We start from the raw sequence: 27574 nt of genomic DNA on the forward strand, positions 1-27574 counted from the left end.
TAACTTCTTTCCCACAGTCCGTATCCGAGTCCAAGCCTCCTCCAGGTTTCACTTTCGCTTTCAATCTCCTAGCTTCCCCGCCATAGTCCGCATCCGAGTCTGTGAAAGCTTTCACTTTCGCTTTCAAATCCTAACTTCTTTCCCACAGTCCATATCCAAGTCTATGCCTAGGCTTTCAATAGCTTCTTCCGGCACCTTTCTCGTCCGGCTTTCCCCTAGGCTCTTCGCTAGTCTCTCTCTCCGGTATTTTCCCAGTTCTTCCCGTTTCTTCCCTCTTAAGTTTCCTATCCGTCCTAGGTTTCCTATCCGAGTCACGGCACCATTATGTCGCTCCCCCTCTTCGTGGAGGAACGACACTAAGCCCTGCCTAGGCTTCATATCCGAGTCACGGCACCATTATGTCGCTCCCCCTCTTCGTGGAGGAACGACACAAGACCCTGCGCTGTTCTTTCGTCTGCTCGGCCCTCCCCGGGTTTGCTGCTGGTTCTTCCCAGGTTGGCTACTGTCCCTTCCACCTCCGTGGAAGGGCAGTTCCCCCTGGCCACATTCCCCACTTCCGCAGGGGAGCGGCACACCGCCGGCCGGCTCTCTGGGGGCTGCACAGGTGTTCCCCTTAGATGTTCCCCATAGATGTTCCTGGTGCATGCCGTCTCTCTCCTCCTTTATAGTCCTCCTCCGCCAATCCCAACTCGGCTGCCCACACACCGAGTACGCTGCTCTCCAATCAGGAGCAAGTCCTACAGTTAATTGGTTGAACTGGAGGCAGCTGTGCGGAAGCTGTTTACCTCTCTCCCAGCGCCATATTGTGGGAGAGCAGATGCATAGAATAAGTCCTAATTCGAGTAACTTAGTCTAGTCCGGATTGCTCCCCACATTCTGCTACTCACAAGGGAGACCCAGAAGCTGTTCCGGCTTTTGGCTTTGGCGTGACCCAGCCCAGGAAGTTGTGGGCATTTGGGAGTAAATTAGCAAATGGAATATCTCTCTCTGTCTTTGTATCTCTTTCACTGTCACTCTGCCTTTCAAATAATAGATTTTTTAAATGTCCTCTCACACTGATCACCCTACATTCAGGAAAGTTTACAAAAGTCTTTGTTTTACTGAGTCCCCTACTTTATCACTTTGGACTGTAATGAATGGTTTACTTCCAGCATTTCTAGAACACTATCTTACACTTAATAAAAATGTGTTCTACATTGCTTTTTCAGCAAATGAAGAAAAACTTTGTATTTTAGAGATTCTAAATGTGATAATGCTTACCATGAGGAAAATGTTGCTTCCTGAAATTTGGACCTAGTTATAAATTTAAGATTTGTGTTAATTTGGAAATTTATTAATATTAATTTATATATTTAATAATATGGTTTAGTATCTACAGTCTCTTTTTACATCCTATACCCTGAATTCTAAATAATTATTATATTTCACAGTTCTAGTCTGAATTTTTAAGTGTCTTTGAAGTTATAAAAATGTTTTGTGCTTACACTTAAAAGCAGAAAAGATTAAAGAAAACCAAAATCTACCCATAGTTGCATAGCTGAGAATTAACTTCCATATCCATTTTGCAAATATTCTTCCCATTTTTCCAGTCATATAAATGTTTATGTTTTTAAAATATGCTTGGGACATGTCTAAGTCTATATCTTTATTCTTGTATTAGTTTCTCACACTTTTTTATTTTGAACATTTCCCATGTTATTAAGTATTTTTAAAAGATAGACTTTCACAAATGCCTTCTTCCTTTATATTGCTTCTTTTGTGACTTACACTTCCATACTATTCTCTAACCTAAAAATATTAAAATTTTTGTAATTTTAGTTAATAAAATTATAATTAATTAATAGTTATAACTATTTTTCCATGAGTTTATGAGATCTTAATTATTACAGATAGCAAATAAATAAATTGAGCTTCTATGTGTTAGTATATTTAAGAAGTCATTTGCTTTTTAGTTTATTTAATGGCTCTTTGAATATTAGAACATGAGACTAGTCTATTGAGTTCTTTTAAAAAAAAAGATTTATCCATTTACTTGAAAGTCAGAGTTACAGAAGGCAGGGGGAGACACCAATATCTTTCATCTGCTGCTTCTCTCTGCAAGTGATTGCAACAACCAGAGCTGGCCAGGCTAAACCCAGAAACCTTATCTGGATCTCCCCCGTTGGTACAGAGGCCCAAGCACTTGGGCCATCCTCTGCTGTCTTCCCAGGCCATTAGCTGGGAGGTAGATTAGAGGTGGAGCAGCTGGGACATGAACCAGCACCCATGTTAGATGTTGGTATCGCAGGTGTCAGCTTTACCCACTACACCACAATGCTGGCAGTCTATTGAATTCTATTGAATTTATTTGATAAATCTAATTCTCTTATTTCCAACAGCCTGCTTCAGTATGGTTAGAATTAAAGACTAGTTAAGAGCAGGGCATAGTAGTATATCGTTAAGCCTTAGTGACTTTAGGCAAATTATCCATCTTACTGTACCTCCTTTATGAGGTTAAAGATTAAATGAGACAATAAATTATATAGCACAGAGCTTGAGTGAAGCACATTATTGAATATTCCAGTAATTGGGGGGGGGGGGTTGTTTTCATTATGGAGTCTTTAGCTATTGAACAAAAAAACAAAGATGATTAGTTCTGGTAGATGTTGGAAAGCATCAAACTCTCTACTATTCATTTGAGGTAGAGAGAAGGCATTTTGTTTCTCTGTGAGAAGCTGTCTTACATTTAACTTCAGACTTTGCAGCGAGACAACTGCATGCATGAATTTGAGATGTTCGCTCCTTTGTCTTCACTGGAAAACAGCAGTGGCTGACAGTCACTGAATTGTATGCTGGCGTCCCAAGGAATGCACTTGGAACTTTCTTCTCTCTATTGATAGCTGCATAGTCTCTATATAAATGCCAATGCTGCTTTAGTAAGTTATTATGGATGATAATAGCCGTGGTTTCCATTTATTGAGTGTTGATTTGTGACAGCAAAAAGGTTTTCATGCATTATCTCATTTAATCCTCCTGGCTACTCTGTGAGGCTATTATTATCTCTATATTATAGATGAGGAAACCAAGATTTAGAGAGGTTCAATATTAGCTATTAAGGATGTGAGTGCTGATCCATCTGGCTCCAGAGTCCGAATGTTTAGCTTTAACTGTAGCTCTACTGCCTTGGTTTCATAATTATTGCATAGCCTTCTTCATTGATTCCTCCTGCGTTAGTTGCCTCCTCTGTGCCATACACTATTCCGAGTGCTGGGGTTACAACAAGCAGACAAAGTCCTTACCCACCTAAGGCTTACCCTCCATTACATCAAGTTTCTTGTGTTTCCCTCATAGAAATAGCATCCATGTAGGCAATGACTATGTCCTATTTTTGTTCTAGGACTAAAACTGAAATTTTATCAAAATATATGTCCTGAGCTTATTAAAGTATTATTTCTACAAAAATATTGGAAGTTAAGGCATACCCCTTTTTATTCATCAGGCTGTTTATTTTAGCACTGGATTTTAGATGTTGCAAATTCCTCAAATTGGATATATTCCAAAAAAAATGAGGAGGAGGAAGAGGAAAAGAGGAAATGGGAGGGCTGGAGAGGGAGGAAGTATCATTGTATTCTCAGAATTGTATCTATAAACTACATTGAATCTGTTCTCTTTGTATTAATATCACATAAACATAAAAGTTGATGTGAATTGTGTTGTAATTATCATGTATTTGCTATTACCTTGATAATCTAATTTATTAATAAATTCCTTAAATTTTATCTTTGCTTCAAAAAGTAGAATTTAGAAAGATTATTATTATTAATGATAAAGCTTTTCAGCATATTGGTTTCTTCTTCAGTGTTCTCTGGGTGTGTGAAGCAGCATAAAAAAACCTTTCTTTAGTACATGCCAAATATACACTAGACAGAGCTATTACTGAGGTTTAATTACTTTATAGAAAAATGGAAAGATTCTGGTATAGTTGAAAAATAAATGATGGGGCATTTTGAAGTCCAGCTGTGAGGGGGAAATGCTGATACTTTGTTTTCTGTGATACCAAAAACATCCTCCTTGAGAATGTATTTTATAAGATGTCATAAAGTGTTTGTGTTAAATATGATTTTTAAAAATCTGTGCAGAAGCAGAAAATAGTTTTCAGTGTCCTTGAGTGGAGGCTACTGTTCTATTTTTTACCTAAGAAATTATTAGTAAATATTATGAAGTATGTTAGTTTGTGATAAAGTAGTTGACTTACTTAAAAATTGAAAATGTAAGAAAACTTTTTTGTCCCATGAGGAGCAAATGGCTTGGGTTCCTCCTTTTCTTTAAACAAAGATAAGTCTTTTGTCTAAGAGGGAGTATCTCTGGCAAACCGGCTAACTGTTCATTTTGCATTTTGACATTGCTTCTCCTTGGGACCCTAGTGCTGGGCTCTCTGATAACCAGTGCAAACTCCATGAATATCTTTCATTTCTCCAGAAGGAGGTGTGGATTTGCAAGGCTACCAGCTGGATATGCAAATACTTCCTGACGGCCCAAAGAGTGATGTGGACTTTTCAGAGATTCTTAATGCAATACAAGAAAGTAAGTTTCACTCAAATTTTAAATTCACCATGAGAGGAGAAACTATTATATTTGGAACTGTTAATAAAAATAGAAACCTTAGATCCAAGCTTTAAAAAATAACATGATGTCTTAAAAGATATACTTTACAGAATGGTTTTGAGACCAGAAAAGATGGTTCGTGAAATGAGGGTTTAATTTTTGAAACTGAATAATAATGATATCAGGATCTTCAAATAATCCTGTTATGGGTAAATTATGTTTATTTACAGTGTTGTAATACTCAGTATACCTCTAAGTATTATATTTTTAAATTCCTTGATTAATCACAATCAAGAATATTTAAGAAACCAAAAACACTATTCCTTTCCTCAAATGTAAGTAGTAAGAAATAAATATTGATGCAATAAATTGAAATCAGGAACTTATTCTTCAAAAGATGTATCTGGACTGAGTCCCAGAAATGAACTTTTTTTTTTTGAGCACTGTGATTTATCAAGGTTTAATATTCTTAGACTGTTTTATTTGTGCTTTATATTTTCTCTCAGAATTTTATCACAACACATTCACCCAAGTTATAATATAGCATTCAGGATGAATGATGTTGTATCATATTCTAAGTGCCATTCATGTTTTATGTTGGATCTCTAATTCTAGTGCCATTACTCATTTTTAAAAAAATATTTAGTTATTTATTTGAAAGGCAAAATTACAGAGAGAGAGAAAAAAAGAGAGAGAGAGATTTTCCATCCTCTGATTCACTCCCCAGATGGCCACAATGGCCAGAGCTGTGCTGATCCGAAGCCAGGAGCCAGGAGCTTCTTCTGGGTCTCCCACATGGGTGCAGGAGCACAAGGTCTTGGACCATCTTCTACTGCTTTCCCAGGCCATAGCAGAGAGCTGGATCGGAAGTAGAGCAGCTGGGACTCAAACCGGTGCCCATATGGGATGCCGGCACTGCAGGCAGCAGCTTAACCTGCCATGCCACAGTGCCAACTCTTTTAAATAACAAATAGTGCTGTATAATATTGGATTGGAAGATATAAATGTGAAAGTCATTCCATAAAGAACAATTAAGTTTTTCCTCCTTTCAGTTTGTTTTTTTCTTTGTCTTTTTATTATTTCTTTTATTTTTTGACAGGCAGAGTGGACAGTGAGAGAGAGAGAGACAGAGAGAAAGGTCTTCCTTTGCCGTTGGTTCACCCTCCAATGGCTGCCGTGGCCAGTGCGCTGCAGCTGGCGCACCGCGCTGATCCGAAGGCAGGAGCCAGGTGCTTCTCCTGGTCTCCCATGGGGTGCAGGGCCCAAGCACTTGGGCCATCCTCCACTTCACTCCCTGGCCACAGCAGAGAGCTGGCCTAGAAGAGGGGCAACTGGGACAGAATCCAGCACCCCGACTGGGACTAGAACCCAGTGTGCCGGCGCCGCAAGGCAGAGGATTAGCCTATTGAGCCACCATGCCGGCCTTTTCTTTGTCTTATACTAACTTCCTTATGAGGAATTTTAAGCATTTTTTTTATTGTAGTCACCTGCATTTAACATCATACTGTCTTCTTGGACACATGTGATAGCTAGTATCTCCCTCTTAGAAGTGGAACAACTCAGTGCATGTCTTAAACACATTGAGGGGAAGCATCATGAAATTGAGGAAAATGAGCCTACTTTTGGGAGAAATCTTTTAATGAAGAGTTTAAGAGGACATCTTTTTGTTCTGGTTGGGAAAATCCTCTATATTGAGTCAATGAATAAAAGAGAAAAAAATTCTCTAACAGAATAAAAACTCAAATTAATAGACATTGGAGGTAAAATAATTTCTCATGTAAAGTTATAAAAGATGTAATTATTTCATATTATTTCAAAGATGATTAATTGTCTAGTGCTCAAAGGAATTTTTAGAAAAAATTCAGTAAGTGATAAAAGTTGGTTTCTATGGAAGTGCTGGAGATAAACTTAAAAAATTTTTAATGCTAAATGAAATTAAAATAAGCAAATTGAAGGATTTTTTCACATTTTAAGTAATTTCCTGTTTTTTTTTTAAATTTTTTTTATTTGTATGTGTCTCAAAAAGACAATATTAGGACATAGTAATTCTTCCTACCATACCCACCCCCACCAGCCATTCTCCACCCCTCTTCCTCCTCCCTTTCCTGTTTATTCCAAGAAAGAAAAAGAGAAAGAAATAAATGGAATAAAAAAACTAAGAGAACTGTTCCTCAACAGTCTAACAAGGGCTGTTCTATGCTTGAAGGTGATTTTGCTTTTTTTCCCCTCTTCCTTCCTCCCCATCTTTCCTTTCAGAAACTTAGTCTTTAAAGAAGAAACCAATGATGATACATCTTTTGTGGGCTCGTAGACATAACTATATCATATAGGACATAATAATATCCTCCATTTAATACACTAAAAGGAGGTGATTCTTGAGAACAAATTTTACTATAAGTCTCAAGGTACAACTCTCTGGGGACAAAGGTCTTGCATAGGAAGTTAGTGCACAGAGATTCTTGTTGTTTATTTAAAAAAAAAAAACATTCTTATATGTGATATCAGTGATCACCCAAGGCTCTTGACATGAGCTGCCTAGGCTATGGAAGCCTTCTGAATCCACAAACTCCTTCAGTATTTGGACAAGGCCATTAAGAAAATTGGGAAGTTCTTTTCTCCCTTCAGAGAAAAGTACATCCTTCTTTGGTGGCCATTTCTTTCCACAGCGGTCTCACCCACAGGGGTCCTTTATGTAGGACATTTTTTGCCAGGTGTGTTAGCTTTCCATGCCTGAAATGCTCCTCCTGGGCTTTTCAGCCAGACTGGAGTGCTTGAGAGCTGATTCTGAGGTCAAAGTGCTACTTTAAGCAATTGTCATTCTATGAGTCTGCTGTATGGACTGCTTCTCATGCCGGAGCCTTCACTCCTTTTTAATTCTACTATTGTTTCCAAAGACTTATTCCTATTTATATGATCACTGATCATTTTAACACTTGATCCTACCTATATGGTCACTTTACCACTTAATCCTATCCATTTGACCTTTATAATACTTAAGCTGCTATTTTTATCAGCCACTTTAAGGTAATTTGAAGTCCTCTGGCAAGTTTTTAAGCAGTACCCTAAGAAGTAAGTCCTTAGAAGTGTGTGTAGGACTACACTGCTTTGCAGCTACAAACCTCATATATTTCACAATTATACCTTTAGTATCTTGGTAATTCTTCCCACCGTGCCCATCCTCCCACCCAGAGTCTCACCTACCTTCCACTTCCCTTTCTTATTCTCCCTCTTATTCTTTACCAAGATCTATTTTCAATTAACTTTATATATATCTGGTTAACTCTATGCTAAGTAAAGAGTCCAATGAAAGAAAAACAAAGATAAGGAAAACATTATAAAGGAAAAGAAAAGCTAAAAAATATAGAATAAAAATAAAATATAGAATAAAAAGCTGTTCTTGAACAGTCAAGAGAAGGGCTATTCAAAATCATTGCTTCTCAAAGTGTCAATTTCATTTCTACATGTTGCCTTTTAGGTGTTTTATGTGTTATCACAGGTCAGGGAGAACATATAGAACTTGTCCCTTTTGGAACTGGCTTATTTCACTAAGATGTTTTCCAGTTGCATCCATTTTGTTCCAAATGACTGGAGTTCATTTTTTTGACTGATGTGTAGTATTCCAATGTATACATATCCCATAATTTCTTTATCCAGTCTTCAGTTGATGGGCATTTGGGTTGATTCTAAGTCTTTGTTATTGTGATAAACATGGAGGTACAGATGGCTCTTTCATATGCTGATTTCATTTCCCTTGGGTAGATTCCCAGGAATGGGATATGATAGGTCTATATTCAGACCTCTGAGGTATCTCCATGCTGTCTACCATAGTGGTTTTTTCAGTTTACATTCCAAGCAACAGTGGATTAGGGTACCCCACATCCTTGCCAGCATTTGTTGTGTGTTGATTTCTGTATGTAAGCCATTCTAACTGGGATGAGGTGAAACTTCATTGCAGTTTTGATCTGCATTTCCCTGATGGCTAGAGATCCTGAGCATCTTTTCATATGTCTGTGGGCCATTTGGATTTCCTCTTTTGAAAAATGTCTAAGTCCTTTGCCCATTTATAACTGGGTTGTTTGTTTTGTTTTGTTTTGTAGAGTTTCTTGATCTCTTTATATATTCAGGTTATTAATCTTTTATCAGTTGTAAAGTTTGCAAATATTTTCTCCAATTCTGTCAGTTGTCTCTACTTTTATGATGGTTTCTTTTGCAGTGCAGAAGCTTCTCAATTTGATGTAATCCCATTTGTCAATTTTGGCTTTGATTGTGCCTCTGGGATCTTTTCTAAGAACTCTTTGTGCCAATGTCTTGCAGGGTTTTCCCAATGTTCTCTAATAATTTGATGTTGTCGAGACATAGATTTAGGTCTTCAATCCATTTTCAGAGGATTTTGGTGGAAGGTGTCCGGTAGGGGTATTATTTCATGCTTCTGCAAGTGGAGATCCAGTTTTGGCAGCACTATTTGTTGCTCCAGGGATTGATTTTAGCTCCTTTGTCAAAGATAAGTTGGTTATAGCTGTTTGGGTTGATTTTGAGTATTTCTATTATGTTCCATTAATTTATCCATCTATTTTTGTACCAGTACCCAGCTGTTTTGAATATAAATGCTCTGTAGTATATCTTGAAATCTGGTATTGTGATGCCTCCAGCTTTGTCTATTTGGGGTCTCCTGTGTTTCCATATGAATGTCAACATCATTTTTTCTAGATCTGAGAAGAATGTCTTTGATATTTCGAATGGTATCTGATTGAATCTGTAAATTGCTTTCGGTAGTATAGACATTTTGATGATATTGATTTTTCCAATCCATGAACATGGAACATTTTCCCATTTTTTTTGCATCTTCTCCTATTTCTTTAATGTTTTGTAATCTCATCATAGCGATCTTTGACATCCTTGGTTAAATTTATTCCAAGGTATTTGATATTTTTGGTAGCTATTGTTAATGGGCCTGATCTTAGAAGCTCTTTCTTAGCCATGGCATTGTCTGGGTATACAAAGGATGTTTATTTTTGTGTGTTAATTTTATATCCTGCCACTTTGCCAAACTCTTCTATTAATTCCAATAGTCTGTTAGTGTAGTAGTTTAGAGCACCTATGTATAGAATCATATTATCTGCAAATAAGGATAGTTTTATTTCTTCCTTCCCAATTAGTATCCCTTTGATTTCTTTTTCTTGTCTAATGGCTCTAGACAAAACTTCCAGGATTATATTGAAAAGCAGTGGTGAAGGTGGGCACCCTTGTCTGGTTCTGGGTCTCAGTGAGATTGCTTCCAACTTTTCCCTGTTCAATAGGAAACTGGCCATAGGTTTGTCATAAATTGCCTTGATTGTGGTGAGAAATGTTCCTTCTATTCCCAATTTGCTTAGAGTTTTCAACATGAAAAGTGTTGTATTTTGTCAGATGGTTTCTCTGCATCTGTTGAGATAATCATATAGTTATTCTTCAATTTGTTAATGTGATGTATCACATTGATTGAATTGTGAGTGCTGAACCATCCCTGCATACCAGGAATAAATCCCACTTGATCTGGCTGAGTGATCTTTCTGATGTGTGATTGGATTCGATTGGCTAGAATTTTGTTGAGGATTTTTGCATCCATGTTCATCAGAGAGATTGGTCTGTATATCTCTTTTGATATTGTGTCTTTTTCAGGTTTAGAAATTAAAGTGACGCTTGCTTCATAAAATTTGGGAGGATTCCCTCCCTTTCAGTTGTTTTGAATAGCTTGAAAAAAATTGGAGTTAGTTCTTCTTTAAATGTCTGGTATAATTCAGCAATGAATCCATCCAGTCCTGGGCTTTTCTTTTTGGGAAGGCCTTTGTTACTGATTTAATTGCTGTCTTGGTTATGGGTCTGTTAGGTTTTATGTGTCTTCATGGCTCAATTTAGGAAGGTTGTGTGTGTCCAGGAATCTATCCATTTCTTCTAGGTTTCCAAGTTTGTTGGCATACGGATCTTTGTAGTAATTCCTGATGATTCCTTTTATTTCTGTGGCAACTGTTGTTGCATATCCTTTTTAATCTCTGATTTTGATAATTTGGGTCTTCTCTCTCCTTTTTTTGACTAGTGGGGTGAATGATGTGTCAATTTTATTTATTTTTTCAAAAGAACAATTCTTCATTTTGCTGATCTTTTGTATTGTTTTATTGGTTTCAATTCTGTTGAGTTCTCTCATTTTAATTATTTCTTTTCTTCTCCTAATTTTTGGTTTGGTTGGTGTTGTTTTTCTATGTCCTGGAGATGCATTGATAGCTCTTTTCCTTGGTGCCTTTCCAGTTTCTTGATGTTGGCTCCAATTGCTATAAAATTTTTGTTTTTGACAGGCAGAGTTAGACAGTGAGAGAGAGAGATAGAGAGAAAGGTTTTCCTTCCATTGGTTCACCCCCCAAATGGCCGCTACAGCCAGCATGCTGCACCAATCTGAAGCCAGGAGCCAGGTGCTTCCTCCTGGTCTCCCATTCGGGTGCAGGGCCCAAGCACTTGGGCCATCCTCCACTGCCTTCCTGGGCCACAGCAGAGAGCTGGACTGGAAGAGGAGCAACTGGAACAGAATCCAACACCCCAACCAGGACTAGAACCTGGGGTATTGGCGCTGCAGGTGGAGGATTAGCCTAGTGAGCTGTGGCACTGGCCTATAAATTTTTTCTTAATACTGTTTTTGCTGTATCCCATCAGTTTGATATGTTGTATTGTCATCTTCATATGTATCCAGAAATTTTTTTTAAATGAAAGATTTTTTTATTTATTTGAAGGCAGAGTTACAGAGAGGTACAGGCAGAGAGAGAGAGACAGACAGACAGACAGACAGAAATAGGTCTTCCATCCACTGGTTCACTTCCCAGTTGGCCACAATGGCCAGAGCTATGCTGATCCAAAGCCAGGATCCAGGAGCTTCTGCTGGATCTTCCACATGGTGCAGGGGCCCAAGGACTTAGACCATCCTCTGCTGCTTTCCCAGGCACTGCAGGTAGCAGCTTTACCCACTACGCCACAGTGCCAGCCCCTCCAGAATTTTTTTTTATTTTTCTTTTTATTTCTTCAATGACTGATTGTACTTCTGGGAGCGTGTTGTTCAGATTCCATGTGTTAGCATATGTTCTTGGGATTCCTGAGTTGCTGATAAGCATGATATAATTTTGATTTTTTGAATTTGCTGAGGCTGGCTTCATGACCTCGCATGTGGTCAATCTTAGAGAAAGTTTCATGCACTGGTGAGAAGATGTATTCTGTGTCTGCAGGATGGAAAGCTCTGTAGATATCTGCTAAGTCCATTTGGCCTATAGTGTTTTTCCTTGCTGATTTTCTGTCTGGGGATTTGTCTATTGCTGAAAGTGGTGTGTTGAAGTCCATTTCTTGTAGACAGTAAATAGATGGGTTTTGTTTTTTTAAACCATTCAGCCAGTCTGTGTCTTTCAATGGGAGAGCTAAGGCCATTTACATTCAAGGTGGTAATTGTTAGCTAATGACTTTGCCCTGCCATATTTCCGTTAACATTCCTATTTTTTACTTTGGGTTTCCTTTGTACTTTTACTGGGCGATTTTCTGCCTTCAGTCTCTTTCGTAGTGATGTTCCTATTTCTGTGTGTAGCACATGCAGATATTTGCCTTCTAGTTCAGATATTCTTTATTCTGCCTCACCTACTCTGTTGTTAAGGCTTTCCACTGCATTTTTTATTTGACCTATTGAGTTCTTCATTTCTAGTATTTCATTCTGATTTCTCTTTAATATTTCAATTTCATTGGAGAATTTTTATCCAGTTCTTGAATTTGCTTCTGATTGCTTCTAAGTAATCTGATGATTAATTTTCTGAATTTTGTTTCTGTGATATCCTCAATCTCTTCATCTTCAACTTCTATTGAAGTGTTGTAGTATTTCTTATTTAAGTTTCTTCCTCTGTTTTTAGGCATTTGTGTATTTTTTAATTGTCTGTGTCTTTTATCTTTGGTTTGTTCTTTGTGGCTTTGTGGGATGTCTATAGTATCAGTGAGTAGTAAGAACAGTGTGCTGGATATGGCCTGGTTACTCTGTTCAGTATTCCAGGGTGGAGCAACTATCCAAGGTGAGGCCCCTGTGGGGCTTTGTAGCTCTTCTCTGGTTATCTGGATGGAGGAGAATGTTCACCTCTGTTGGTGTGACCCTCCCTTCTCCTCACAGCTGCAGGATGCCTGGGCACTAGTCCCTGGCATGCTCAGCACTCATTGGCACTACTTGATGAACTGTACCTTTGATCTGTGGAGTCTTTCCTGTGAGCATGGTTCCCTCTGTTATGAGCTGCTAATTCTGTGGGTCACGGGCTGGTGTGCAGCACCCCTGCCTACAGGAGCCCAGCTCACTTCTCAATGATAGTGAGCATGAGTGTCCATAGGCAAGGCTTCCCCTTGCCGTATAGCTTGTGTGGAATTCTGAATTGTGGCCATCACTGGATGGGGAAGGGGTGATCCCCGCTATTGCTAGGCGCATCCCGTGGTGGTAGTGGCAGCAGCCACTTGCCTCCATCCAAAAACAAAGGAGCAAAATGGCTTCTCCTGGCTGGCTGAAAGTTTCTGTAGGGTGGAAGGAGAGAGATGAACCACCTCCTTATTTATTTTTTTCCCCACATGGAAATTCAAAAGGAATTTACCAAGCTCTCCCTCCTGCTTCCATCCGCAGCTCCATGGGCTCACAGATTCCCCTTTTACCTGGTCTGCCTGGGATACCATTTTCCTCCCCTGGTTCAAGCCTCCACTCTTAATTTTGATTAGAATTTAATAGTAAAACTATATTTGCGTATGGTGTCAATAGTTCTGTAGTTTAGAATAGTGACTTCTTTATAAACAGGTAGAGGAGTATAAATTTTTGCACATTTAATATTTAAATTTAATATTAAGGAAGGAAGAAGAAATATTACTACACTTTAAAATGCAACTTAAGATCTTTATAGGTTTATTATTTTTCTGATATTTTGGCTATTTTCTAGTAGAAGAGCAGGTATCATGCTAAGTAGATTTGGGGAACTGCTCACACAAACTGGATTTTTTCTTGTAGGAAAGATTTGGGACTTTCATTTACCTTCAGTTCCTACCTGTGTTCCAAATACAATTTTAAATGTGTAGCCAGTTCTGTGAAATTTCTAAGGATAAAGCCATATAGCTTGATTCTTTAATGTACTGTACCATATTGTTTCTAGATAGCCAACAAATAATCAAGTAAAAAATAAATAAATCTTAACTTAAATATAATTCCTGTCCAATAAGATTAGCAGAATGATAGATTTAATTGTTTGCTTGGGATTTTGTAACCATAAATACACACACAGTCTTCCAAAAGTACATGAGAAAAGCATATTATGAAAAAAGGCGGAATAGGAAGGGAGCACACTGATAGTCTGGGGAGAGATAGTTTAATAAAAGTGGAGATACTGCAGGTTCAAGGAAGAGTAGGGGAGGAAACAGCAGAAGAAACTCTTCCGGAACGCGTGACTCACAGCGGACCTGCGTGGAGAGCGTGGGAGCCCACAGTTCGGGACATCAGCGGCAGACTCAACACACCAGCGCTGGAACGCGAGGTGAGCCGAACCTCAATAGCCCGAGACACCGGCAGGCAAGCGGAGAGAGAAGACTAGAGGGAACGACCCCCGGGGGGGGAAGTTCACAAGGCTAACTGGAAGAGAGAGAGAGAGAGAAAAAAGGGTGACTAGTACGGACACGGGTTTCTCTCTCTCCGCTCACCTCTCAAGGGCGAGCAAGACAAAGAGCAGGCGCCATCTTGGACATACGTCATAAGCAGAGCGACCTCAGGTCTGCACCGGCCCTGAGCCTAGCAGAAAAACCCGACTCTGGGCGGGGCGAATTAACAGGAGATTAGGAGCTAGTAAATTTGTGGTGCTACTGAACTGAGACTGTGAAAAAAGAGACGGTGGGGGAGAGAACTCACGGAATTCACGTGAGCGCTCTCCAGAGACGCTACAATTCCGTAACTTTGGCAACCCAGTGGGAGGCTGAAGGAGAATTTGAGCCCACTCTGAGGGCCGAACAGATTCCCTGTGGGGATCTTGGGAAAGAGCTTCCGATCTCTGGCTCCTGTGGGTATATCATTTGCCTGCTAACTACCTCCAACTTCGTTCAGCTGTGCGGAATTACTTCCCTTTTGAATCAAAAAAAAAAAAAAAGAGAGAGAGAGATTCACCACGCCTAACCTGGGAGTGTCACCTTTGGCACACCAAACAGAGCTCTCAGGCCACACCCATCTCAAGCCCTAAGGCTCCATCAAAAACAGATAGTCCACTTAATCTAGAGTCATAGTATAACAAGAAAAAGCACCACAGTGAAGAAACCAAATATCTCCAATATGCCAAATAACAAACGCAAAAACCGAGGTAATAAAAACAAGGAAGTCACCATGACGCCCTCAAATGAAAAAGACACCCCAATTCAAGATTATGAAGATGATGACATAGAAGAAATGCAAGAAGCAGATCTCAAAAAATTGATAAGAACATTAAGAAGTTCTCAAAAACAAATTCTGGAACTACACAAATCCTTAATGGACAAGATAGAAAATCTCTCTCGTGAAAATGAAATATTAAGGAGGAATCAAAATGAAACGAAACAACTAGTACAACAGGAAACTGTGATAGTGACTGAAGTGAAGAATTCAATAGATCAAATGAAAAACACAATAGAGAGCCTTACAAACAGAATGGGTGAAGCAGAAGAGAGAATATCGGACTTAGAAGACAGAGAACAGGAAAGGATACAGTCAGACCAAAGAAAAGAAGAGGAAATTAGAAATCTGAAACATATTGTCGGGAATCTTCAGGATACTATTAAAAAACCCAACATTCGGGTTCTAGGAGTTCCTGAAGGCATGGAGAGGGAGAAAGGATTAGAAGGCCTTTTTAGTGAGATATTAGCAGAAAATTTCCCAGGTTTGGAGAAGGACAGAGAAATCCTAGTACAGGAAGCCCACAGAACCCCTAATAAACACGACCAAAAGAGATCCTCACCACGACACGTTGTAATTAAACTCTCCACAGTGAAACATAAAGAAAAGATCCTAAAATGTGCAAGAGAGAAACGTCAGATTACTCTCAGAGGATCTCCAATCAGACTCACAGCTGACTTCTCATCAGAAACTCTAAAAGCTAGGAGGGAATGGCGAGATATAGCCCAGGTACTAAGAGAGAACAACTGCCAGCCCAGAATATTATATCCTGCAAAGCTATCATTTGTGAATGAAGGTGAAATAAAGACTTTTCATTGCAAACAGAAATTGAAAGAATTTGTTGCCACTCGTCCAGCCCTGCAAAAGATGCTTAAAGATGTGTTACACACAGAAACACAGAAACACGGTCATCAATATGAAAGAAGGTAAAGGAAGGAAACCAAGGAAGGAAACCTCACAGCAAAAGATCACAGGGAATTCAAAGCATATATTAGAACTTGTCTTTGGCAAATGGCAGGGCAAAGTTACCACTTATCATTAGTCACTTTGAACGTGAATGGCCTGAACTGTCCAGTTAAAAGACACCGATTGGCTGATTGGGTTAAGGAACAAAACCCATCTATTTGCTGCTTACAAGAAACACATCTTTCCAACAAAGATCCATACAGACTGAAAGTGAAAGGCTGGAAAAAGATATACCATGCCAACAGAAATGAAAAAAGAGCGGGCGTAGCCATCTTAATATCGGACAACATAAACTTTACCACAAAAACTGTTAAGAGAGACAAAGAGGGACACTATATCATGATTAAGGGATCAATTCAACAGGAAGATATAACAATTATCAATGTATATGCACCTAACTACAGGGCACCAGTTTATCTAAAAGATTTATTAACGGACTTAAAGGGAGACTTAGACCCCAATACAGTAGTATTGGGGGACTTCAATACTCCACTCTCAGAAATAGACAGATCATCCGGTCAGAAGATCAACAAGGATACAGTAGATTTAAACGACACTATAGCCCAAATGGATCTAACAGATATATACAGAACTTTCAATCCTACAGCTAAAGATTTTACATTCTTCTCAGCAGTACATGGAAGCTTCTCTAGGATTGACCACATACTAGGCCATAAAGCGAGTCTCAGCAAATTCAAAAGAATTAGAATCATATCATGCAGCTTCTCAGACCATAAAGGAATGAAGTTGGAAATTACCAACTCAGGAATCCCTAGAGCATACGCAAACACATGGAGATTGAACAACATGCTCCTGAATGAACAATGGGTCATAGAAGAAATCAAAAGAGAAATCAAAAACTTTCTGGAAGTAAATGAGGATAACAGCACAACATACCAAAACTTATGGGACACAGCAAAAGCAGTGTTAAGAGGAAAGTTTATATCAATAGGTGCCTACATCAAGAAATTGGAAAGACACCAAATAGATGAGCTTTCAATTCACCTCAAGGATCTAGAAAACCTACAGCAAATCAGACCCAAATCTAGTAGGAGAAGAGAAATAATTAAAATCAGAGAAGAAATCAACAGGATTGAATCAAGAAAAACATTACAAAAAATCAGCCAAACGAAGAGCTGGTTTTTTGAAAAAATAAACAAAATTGACACCCCATTGGCCCAACTAACTAAAAAAAGAAGAGAAAAGACCCAAATCAATAAAATCAGAGATGAAAAAGGAAATGTAACAACAGACACCACAGAAATAAAAAGAATCATCAGAAATTACTACAAGGACTTGTATGCCAGCAAACAGGGAAACCTATCAGAAATGGATAGATTCCTGGACACATGCAACCTGCCTAAATTGAACCAGGAAGACATCGAAAACCTAAACAGACGCATAACTGCGACAGAAATTGAAACAGTAATAAAGGCCCTCCCAACAAAGAAAAGCCCAGGACCAGATGGATTCACTGCTGAATTCTACCAGACGTTTAAAGAAGAACTGACTCCAATTCTTCTCAAACTATTCAGAACAATCGAAGCAGAGGGAGTCCTCCCAAATTCTTTCTATGAAGCCAGCATCACCTTAATTCCTAAGCCAGAAAAAGATGCAGCACTGAAAGAGAATTACAGACCAATATCCCTGATGAACATAGATGCAAAAATCCTCAATAAAATTCTCGCCAATAGAATGCAACAACACATCAGAAAGATCATCCACCCAGACCAAGTGGGATTCATCCCTGGTATGCAGGGATGGTTTAATGTGCGCAAGACAATCAATGTGATACACCACATTAATAGACTGCAGAAGAAAAACCATATGATTATCTCAATAGATGCCGAGAAAGCATTTGATAAAATACAACACCCGTTCATGATGAAAACTCTAAGCAAACTGGGTTTGGAAGGAACATTCCTCAATACAATCAAAGCAATCTATGAAAAACCCACAGCCAACATCCTATTGAATGGGGAAAAGTTGGAAGCATTTCCACTGAGATCTGGAACCAGACAGGGATGCCCACTCTCACCACTGCTATTCAATATAGTTCTGGAGGTTCTAGCCAGAGCTATTAGGCAAGAAAAAGAAATTAAAGGGATACAAATTGGGAAGGAAGAGCTCAAACTATCCCTCTTTGCAGATGACATGATTCTTTATTTAGAGGACCCAAAGAACTCTACTAAGAGACTATTGGAACTCATAGAAGAGTTTGGCAAAGTAGCAGGGTATAAAATCAATGCACAAAAATCAACAGCCTTTGTATACACAGACAATGCCATGGCTGAGGAAGAACTTCTAAGATCAATCCCATTCACAATAGCTACAAAAACAATCAAATACCTTGGAATAAACTTAACCAAAGACGTTAAAGATCTCTACGATGAAAATTACAAAACCTTAAAGAAAGAAATAGAAGAGGATACCAAGAAATGGAAAAATCTTCCATGCTCATGGATTGGAAGAATCAATATCATCAAAATGTCCATTCTCCCAAAAGCAATTTACAGATTCAATGCAATACCAATCAAGATACCGAAGACCTTCTTCTCAGATCTGGAAAAAATGGTGCTGAAATTTATATGGAGGCACAAGAGACCTCGAATAGCTAAAGCAATCTTGTACAACAAAAACAAAGCCGGAGGCATCACAATACCAGATTTCAGGACATACTACAGGGCAGTTGTAATAAAAACAGCATGGTACTGGTACAGAAACAGATGGATAGACCAATGGAACAGAATTGAAACACCAGAAATCAACCCAAACATCTACAGCCAACTTATATTTGATCAAGGATCTAAAACTAATTCCTGGAGCAAGGACAGTCTATTCAATAAATGGTGCTGGGAAAATTGGATTTCCACGTGCAGAATCATGAAGCAAGACCCCTACCTTACACCTTACACAAAAATCCACTCAACATGGATTAAAGACCTAAATCTACGACCTGACACCATCAAGTTACTAGAGAACATTGGAGAAACCCTTCAAGATATTGGCACAGGCAAAGAATTTCTGGAAAAGACCCGGGAGGCACAGGCAGTCAAAGCCAAAATCAACTATTGGGATTGCATCAAATTGAGAAGTTTCTGTACTGCAAAAGAAACAGTGAGGAGAGTGAAAAGACAACCGACAGAATGGGAAAAAATATTTGCAAACTATGCAACAGACAAAGGGTTAATAACCAGAATCTACAAAGAGATCAAGAAACTCCACAAAAACAAAACCAACAACCCACTTAAGAGATGGGCCAAGGACCTCAATAGACATTTTTCAAAAGAGGAAATCCAAATGGCCAACAGGCACATGAAAAAATGTTCAAGGTCATTGGCAATCAGGGAAATGCAAATCAAAACCACAATGAGGTTTCACCTCACCCCGGTTAGAATGGCTCACATGCAGAAATCTACCAACAACAGATGCTGGCGAGGATGTGGGGAAAAAGGGACACTAACCCACTGTTGGTGGGAATGCAAACTGGTCAAGCCACTATGGAAGTCAGTCTGGAGATTCCTCAGAAACCTGAAGATAACCCTACCGTTCGACCCAGCCATCCCACTCCTTGGAATTTACCCAAAGGAATTTAAATTGGCAAACAAAAAAGAGGTCTGCACCCTAATGTTTATTGCAGCTCAATTCACAATAGCTAAGACCTGGAACCAACCTAAATGCCCATCAACGATAGACTGGATAAAGAAATTATGGGATATGTACTCTTTAGAATACTATACCGCAGTAAGAAACAACGAAATCCAGTCATTTGCAACAAAATGGAGGAATCTGGAACACATCATGCTGAGTGAAATAAGCCAGTCCCAAAGGGACAAATACCATATGTTCTCCCTGATCGGTGACGACTGACTGAACACCAAGAGGGAAACCTGTTGGAGTGAGGTGGACACTATGGGAAATGGTGGCTTGATCAGCATAGCCCTGACTGTTAATGAACAACTTAATACATTATCCCTCTTAGTAGTTTTTTTTATCTGTTCTACTTAATATGACTGGTTTAGATCTGTAATTGATGCACAGTTATTCTTAAGTGTTGAAAATTAACTGAAATGTGATCCCTGTTGAACATGGTGGTGGGAATGGGAGAGGGAAGAGATGTATAATTTGGGACATGCTCAGGCTGACTTGCCCCAAGTGGTGGAGTTGGAAGCATACCAGGGGATTCCAATTCAATTCCATCGAGGTGGCATGTACCAATGCCATCTCACTATTCCAGGTGATCAGTTTCAGTTCACAGTTGGTCATGGTGAAGGGACTGGGAGTCAAAGGGAGCACATAGACAAGTCTAGTACCTGCTAACGCTAACTGATGGAGTAAATAAAGGGGAGAGTGATCCAACATGGGAAGTGAGATACTCAGCAGACTCATAGAATGGCAGATGTCCTAAATAGCACTCTGGCCTCAGAATCAGCCCTAAAGGCATTCGGAGCTGGCTGAAAAGCTCATGAGAGTATTTCAGGCATGGAAAGCCAAGACACTCTGGCAAAAGATCTCTGCGAGTGAGATCCCAGTGGAAAGAACAGGCCATCAAAGAAGGAGGTACCTTTCTCTGAAGGGAGGAGAGAACCTCCACTTTGACTATGAGCTTGTCTAAACAAGATAAGAATCAGAGAACTCAGAGGGCTTCCATAGCCTTGGAAACTCATGACTGGAGCATAGGGAGATTACTGATGCCATAGACAGGAGTGTCAATTGGTAAAGTCAACAACAGGAGTCACTGTGCACTTACTCCTCATGTAGGATCTCTATCCTTAATGTGCTGTACATTGAGATTTAATGCTATAACGAGTACTCAAACAATATATTTCACTTTGTGTTTCTATGGGGGTGCAAACTGTTGAAAGCTTTACTTAATGCATACTAAACTGATCCTCTGTAAAAAAAAAAAAAAAAAAAAAAAAAAAAAGAAATTATCAATTCCCAACTTGACTCTCACTGGGATTAAACATGACAATAGGTCTGCTCTGATTTCATCATCATTTAAAAAAATCATCTATTATTTTTCACTTTATGTTTCTGTGTGGGAGCAAACTGTTGAAATCCATACTTAATGTATACTAAGCTGATCTTCTGTATATTAAGATAATCGAAAATGAATCTTGATGTGAATGGAAGGGGAGAGGGAGTGGGAAAGGGGAGGGTTGTGGGTGGGAGGGACGGTACGGGGGGAAAGCCATTGTAATCCATAAGTCGTACTTTGGAAATTTATATGCATTAAATAAAAGTTTAAAAAAAAAAAAAGAAAAAATAAATGAAATAATCTTTGATGTTTATTTTCTTAGCAACCCTAGTGAAAGTTGAATACCCTCACAGGATTTCCACTTGGGGATTCTTGTCAATGATAAGCAAAGATCAAATGAAAGTTGGATTTTAAATTCAGCTGCTCCTATTGTTTAAGATGTCCCCGTTGAATGAAATCAACAGCTGGTACCTCACACTGATATTAACATATAGAGAGAGGGGCACCTGGGTGGTATCTTCAGTCTAGAGGGGGCAATTGGGTTTGGTGTAGACACATACTTGTCTACATCAGCAGGAGTCAGGTCACCATGGTAGTGAAGGAGCTCTTTTTTTGGTAGCCACTCACAAACTCATAGCCAGGGGCAGCAAATGAAGAGGGCATTGGAGGTGTTTGGCCAGCTGTTCATGGCATGGTCCTAGATCCTGCCAGGGTCCTCATCATGGAGGAGCATAACGTCTATGAGATGGGAGTAGCCAACCAAATGCATCAGCCACTATCACTGAACTTGCTTCTCTTTGTGGGTATATACTAGGGTACTTTAAAAGTTTTTTGAAAAAAGTGGAATTAAATGCTACATTTATTTTAGTGAAAAAAAAAAAAACTATGCATGGATTTCAAAAAAAATTTGCATTGAAATACACTTACCTTTTAATTCCATTTCCCATGAACCTTTGGAAGTACCATGTAGTAAGTTCAAGATCAAGCTAGATGGAAGTGTGTGTGTGTGTGTGTGTGTGTGGAATTTGTTTCCAACCTTTCTTGAGTATCCGGGCTAAGCTTCTCATTATGGTGTTTTCCCATACCATTTTCATTCTTAAAACAACTTTAAGTAATAATAAAATACTCTTATCAAGCTAAAAGGTGAAAAAAATTTTAAAAATAATAAAATCCTGTTTTGGAACAAAATGTATGCAGTTGGATACCATTATACTTAGTGAAATAAGCCAAATACCAAAAACTAATTATAGTATGTTCCATTTGATATGTGGTAGCTAATATATAGCATACAACAAAATGTAACATATATAAGTGAAATGATATCTTGAGATTTGATTATTGTCTGTAGCCTTTGTTTATTCTCCTAAGGAACAGTGGTCTTTATACTTGTTGAATTCTTTATTTAGTGTAGAATTATGCTTGTGATTATAAAGCAAATTGAGAGTATGTCATTGCAAAAATTAAAAGGGAAGAAATGGAAGAGGAGGGTGGGACGTATTGTTATGTTCTTAAAACTGTATATGAAATATATGAAATCAGTCCTCTTTATGTAAATAAATAAATTTATTTTTTAAAAAAGGTGAAGATAATGAATATATTTCTCCAAGGCTACACAGTCAATATGTTGATATTCAGTGTTAAATGATATGTCAGCCTTTGTGCTAAATACAAAATTAAAAATGATTAGGGAAATTGTACTACTTTGTGTTTAAACATTTTCTTTATATGTTTTCACATCTTTTTTTAATTTATTTTTTATTTAGTAAATATAAATTTCCAAAGTATAGTTAATGGATTACAATGGCTCCCCTCCCATAATTTCCCTCCCACTCACACCCTCCCATCTCCCATTCCCTCTCCTATTCCATTCACATCAAGATTCATTTTCAATTATCTTTATATACAGAAGATCGATTTAGTATATATTATGTAAAGATTTCATCAGTTTGCACCCACACAGAAACACAAAGTGTAAAATACTGTTTGAGTACTCGTTATAGCATTACTTCACATTGGACAACACACTAAGGACCAGATCCCACATGAGAAGTAAGTACACAGTGACTCCTGTTGTTGACTTAACAATTTGACACCCTTGTTTATGGTGTCAGTAATCTCCCTAGGCTCTAGTCATGAGTTGCCAAGGCTATGGAAGCCTTTTGAGTTCGCCGACTTCGCTCTTATCCCGACAGGGTCGTAGTCAAAGTGGAAGTTCTCTCCTCCCTTCATAGGAAGGTACCTCCTTCTTTGATGGCCCATTCTTTTTTTTTTTTTTTTTTTTTTTTTTTTTTTTTTTTTTTTTGACAGGCAGAGTGGACAGTGAGAGAGAGAGACAGAGAGAAAGGTCTTCCTTTGCCGTTGGTTCACCCTCCAATGGCCGCCGCGGCCGGCACGCTGCGGCCGGCACACCGCACTGATCCGATGGCAGGAGCCAGGAGCCAGGTGCTTTTCCTGGTCTCCCATGGGGTGCAGGGCCCAAGCACCTGGGCCATCCTCCACTGCACTCCCTGGACACAGCAGAGAGCTGGCCTGGAAGAGGGGCAACCAGGACAGAATCCGGCGCCCCAACCGGGACTAGAACCTGGTGTGCCGGCGCCGCTAGGCGGAGGATTAGCCTAGTGAGCCGCGGCGCCGGCTGATGGCCCATTCTTTCCACTGGGATCTCACTCGCAGAGATCTTCCATTTAGGTCTTCTTTTTTTTTTTTTTTTTTTTTCCCCAGAGTGTCTTGGCTTTCCATGCCTGAAATACTCTCATGGGCTCTTCAGCCATATCCAAATGCTTTAAGGGCTGATTCTGAGGCCAGAGTGCTATTCACATCTTGATAGAACATTTCCCTACCATGCTTCTACATTTTAAAATAGGTCTACATTATTTTTGTAGTACTGTGCATACTCTAAATATAGCCTGATCTATTATTTTTGTTCTTTTTAATTAAAATATTTTATTAATAATTATGTGTTTATGTGTACAGCATGACACTTTTGTGCTCCTAGAAGTATTTTGTTTGTTCATTTCACAGCTTTATTGAGATAGCATTGACATGTAAAACTGTACATACTTATGGTACACAATGTGATGTTTTGATAGGTGTATACATTGGGAAATGATTGTAATTCATTTAATTCATATATTTGCCATCTCTTTGTATTTGTAATTTGTGTATAAGATGATTTAAAATTTACCTTATTACTAAGTTTCAAGTGTATAATACAGCATGATAAATTATAATTCCATGGTCTGTATTTTTAAAATTTATTTTAAGGTATACCAATTTTCCATATTCCTTTCTTATGTAGCTATTATACACATATATTTATTTTTTTCTTGAAAACAGGGATAGTGTCATCACATAATGTCGAATTCATGACAATGGTCATAAAGTGAGAAAACTGGTATATTGTCATGTAGATGGTATAATGACAATATTTATAAATATCTATTTCAAATGATACAACATCCACACAATTTTCAAACTTTCTCTGTAGTAACTCCTACATATGATATGTAATGTTTGTCTTTCTGTGTCTGCCTTGTTTTCTTAGCATAATCTCCAATTCCATTCATTTTATTGCATATGTCAGGATTTCATTATTTTTCATGGCTGAGTATATTCCATCATGTGTACATCCCAAATTTTCTTTATCCATTCATCAGTTGATTGGTGTTTAAGTTGATTCCATATCTTTGCTCTTATGAATTGGGCTGCTGTAGCATGGGAGCATGGCAGTGCAGGTATTTCTTTCATATTCTGACTTCCTTTGGGTATATTCTCAGAATTAGGATAACTGGATCATATGGTAGAGCCATGTTTAGTTTTTTGAGGAATATCATTTGGTTTTCTTTGTTTTTCTTTTTTTTTAACTTTTATTTAATGAATATAAATTTCCAAAGTACAGCTTATGGATTACAATGGCTTCCCCCCCCATAACATCCCTCCCACCCGCAACCCTCCCCTTTCCCACTCCCTCTCCCCTTCCATTCACATCAAGATTCATTTTTGATTCTCTTTATATACAGAAGATCAGTTTAGCATACATTAAGTAAAGATTTCAACAGTTTGCTCCCACACAGAAACATAAAGTGAAAAATACTGTTTGAGTACTAGTTATAGCATTAAATCACAATGTACAGCACACTAAGGACAAAGATCCTACATGAGGAGTAAGTGCACAGTGACTCCTGTTGTTAACTTAACAAATTGACACCCTTGTTTATGGCCTCAGTAATCACCCTAGGCTCTTGTCATGAGCTGCCAAGGCTATGGAAGCCCCCTGAGTTCACTGCCTCTGATCATATTTAGACAAGGCCATGGTCAAAGTGGAAGTTCTTTCCTCCCTTCAGAGAAAGGTACCTCTTTCTTTGATGACCTGTTCTTTCCACTGGGATCTCACTCACGGAGATCTTTCATTTAGGTTTATTTTTTTTTTCCCAGAGTGTCTTGGCTTTCCATGCCTGAAATACTCTCATGGGCATTTCAGCCAGATCCACATGCCTTAAGGGCTGATTCTGAGGCCAGAGTGCTGTTTAGGACATCTGCCGTTCTATGGGTCTGCTGTGTATCTCACTTCCCATGTTGGATCGTTCTCTCCCTTTTTTATTCTATCAGCTAGTATTTGCAGACACTAGTCTTGTTTATGTGATCCCTTTGGTTCTTTAGTCCTATCATTATGATCAGTTGTGAACAGAAATTGATCACTGGTTTTCCATAATGGTTGTATTGATTTGCATGCCTCCCAACAATGTATCAGGGTCCTTTTTCTCCTTAATCTTACTAGCACTTGTTATTTTTTCTTTTTTGGGTAATAGCCATTCTTACTGACGTAAGCCTATACCTCATTGTGGTTTTAATTTGCATTTCCTTAATAAACTTCATCTATTCAAAAGATGTCTCAGATTGGCTAGCCAAACTCAAGTTGCTTTTCAAATGCTTCAAGTTAGATATACAGTTTATTTAAAAAAATAGTTATTTTATCTTCTCATCCATTTATCCACCTAACCTGTCATGGGCCAGGCAATGTGATAGGCATAAATACCTTTTAAAGTAGTGGTGAATGTTTTGGTACAAAGTCCAGTTCAGGAAAATAAAAACTTTGCAGATCACATCTTGTTTGGTTGTTCAAAATGAAAATGATTTTATTACTTTCTAGGGAAAACAAAGACATTTTATGTGGAATTATAAGCAGATGTGAATGTGTATGTGTGTGTGTGTATGTATGTGTATGTAGTGATTATTTCTCTTGACACTATTTTTCCTTGCCTCTCTCTGCTTACCTTTCACTCCCCATCCCAAGATGGCCATCAGATTCCTTGACCTCCTTTGTCTTATCAGTGTTTTGTGTTGCCTAAAGTTTCTGGCTTATGTTTTTCAAAAACTTCAACTTTGAGAAGTGTTATGGGGGGTGGCTTATGCTTGGATAGATGAAGAGATAGAGATAGATGGGAAGGAATCTTTTTTTTTTTTTTTTTTGGACAGGCAGAGTGGACAGTGAGAGAGAGAGACAGAGAGAAAGGTCTTCCTTCTGTTGCTCCAATGGCCGCTGTGGCCGGCGCACTGCGCTGATCCAAAGCCTAGGAGCCAGGTGCTTCTCCTGGTCTCCCATGGGGTGCAGGGGCCAAGCACTTGGGCCATCCTCCACTGCACTCCCGGGCCACAGCAGAGAGCTGGCCTGGAAGAGCGGCAACCGAGACAGAATCTGGCACCCCGACCAGGACTAGAACCCGTTGTGCCAGCACTGCAGGTGGAGGATTAGCCTATTGTGCTCCTGTGCCTGCTGGGAAGGATTCTTAAAACCAACTCCCTTAGAGTGTCCTGTAGAGGTACCAAAGCTTCCTGTAGAGTGGATCAAATGGGAGTGCATGGCTATGTTGTGTGCCTTTGAGACTACGTTGGATCAGAGTCCCCAGCCACAGGAAGGAATGCTGGAGGCTCAGGGAAGGAGACAATTTCATCTTCCTGTGTCCTGATTGCATCCCCAGTGTCTTGGACTCATGGTTGTGACCTAAGTGGACTCTCACTATTCTGTGCTTTGTAAAACTCCCATGACCTTTGCACAATCCTGGATACCATAGGCAAAAGAATGATAATGTAAAAAATGACTGAAATGAAATTGTACACTGAGGCAGTGGAAGGGGAGCTTGGAGAACGATTTAATTTGATACACTGCTAACAAAGACATAGGTCATTCTTATTCGAGTTGTCAAATAAAATTAAAACCCTCTCTATGAAGATCCGGTGCCTATTTTTTTCTGTATAGTAGCATCAATTAAACCCCAAGCCCCTGATTTTTTTTTTTTTTTTTGGACAGAGTTAGACAGTGAGAGAGAGACAAAGAGAAAGGTCTTCCTTCCATTGGTTCACTCCACAAATGGCTGCTATGGCCGGCACACTGTGCTGATCCAAAGCCAGGAGCCGGGTGCTTCCTCCTGGTCTCCCATGCAGGTACAGGGCCCAAGGACTTGGCCATCCTGCATTGCCTTCCCGGGCCACAGCAGAGAGCTGGACTGGAAGAGGAGCAACTGGGACAGAACCAGCGTCCCAACCGGGAATAGAACCCAGGGGGCTGGCGTCGCAGGCAGAGGATTAGCCAAGTGAGCCACGGAGCCAGCCACCCC

The 27574-nt window shown here is 39.1% G+C and overlaps 1 protein-coding gene across 4 annotated transcripts in view; it reads left to right on the plus strand.

Annotated features, from left to right (window-relative positions):
- The window catches only part of ANO4 (anoctamin 4), a 561128-nt gene that overhangs the window by 289474 nt on the left and 244080 nt on the right, over positions 1-27574 (plus strand). For 2 of the 4 annotated variants that reach the window (XM_008256958.5, XM_002711221.6), the window contains one exon: positions 4459-4563. The exons of the other annotated variants lie outside the window; for them this stretch is intronic. In XM_008256958.5, the coding sequence (XP_008255180.1) occupies positions 4459-4563 (105 nt within the window). The remainder of the gene's footprint in view (positions 1-4458; positions 4564-27574) is intronic. 4 annotated transcript variants of the gene reach the window in all.

This window comes from Oryctolagus cuniculus, chromosome 11, assembly GCF_051225735.1.
Source record: "Oryctolagus cuniculus isolate XC-2025 breed Fujian yellow rabbit chromosome 11, ASM5122573v1, whole genome shotgun sequence".
Taxonomy (NCBI): domain Eukaryota; kingdom Metazoa; phylum Chordata; class Mammalia; order Lagomorpha; family Leporidae; genus Oryctolagus; species Oryctolagus cuniculus.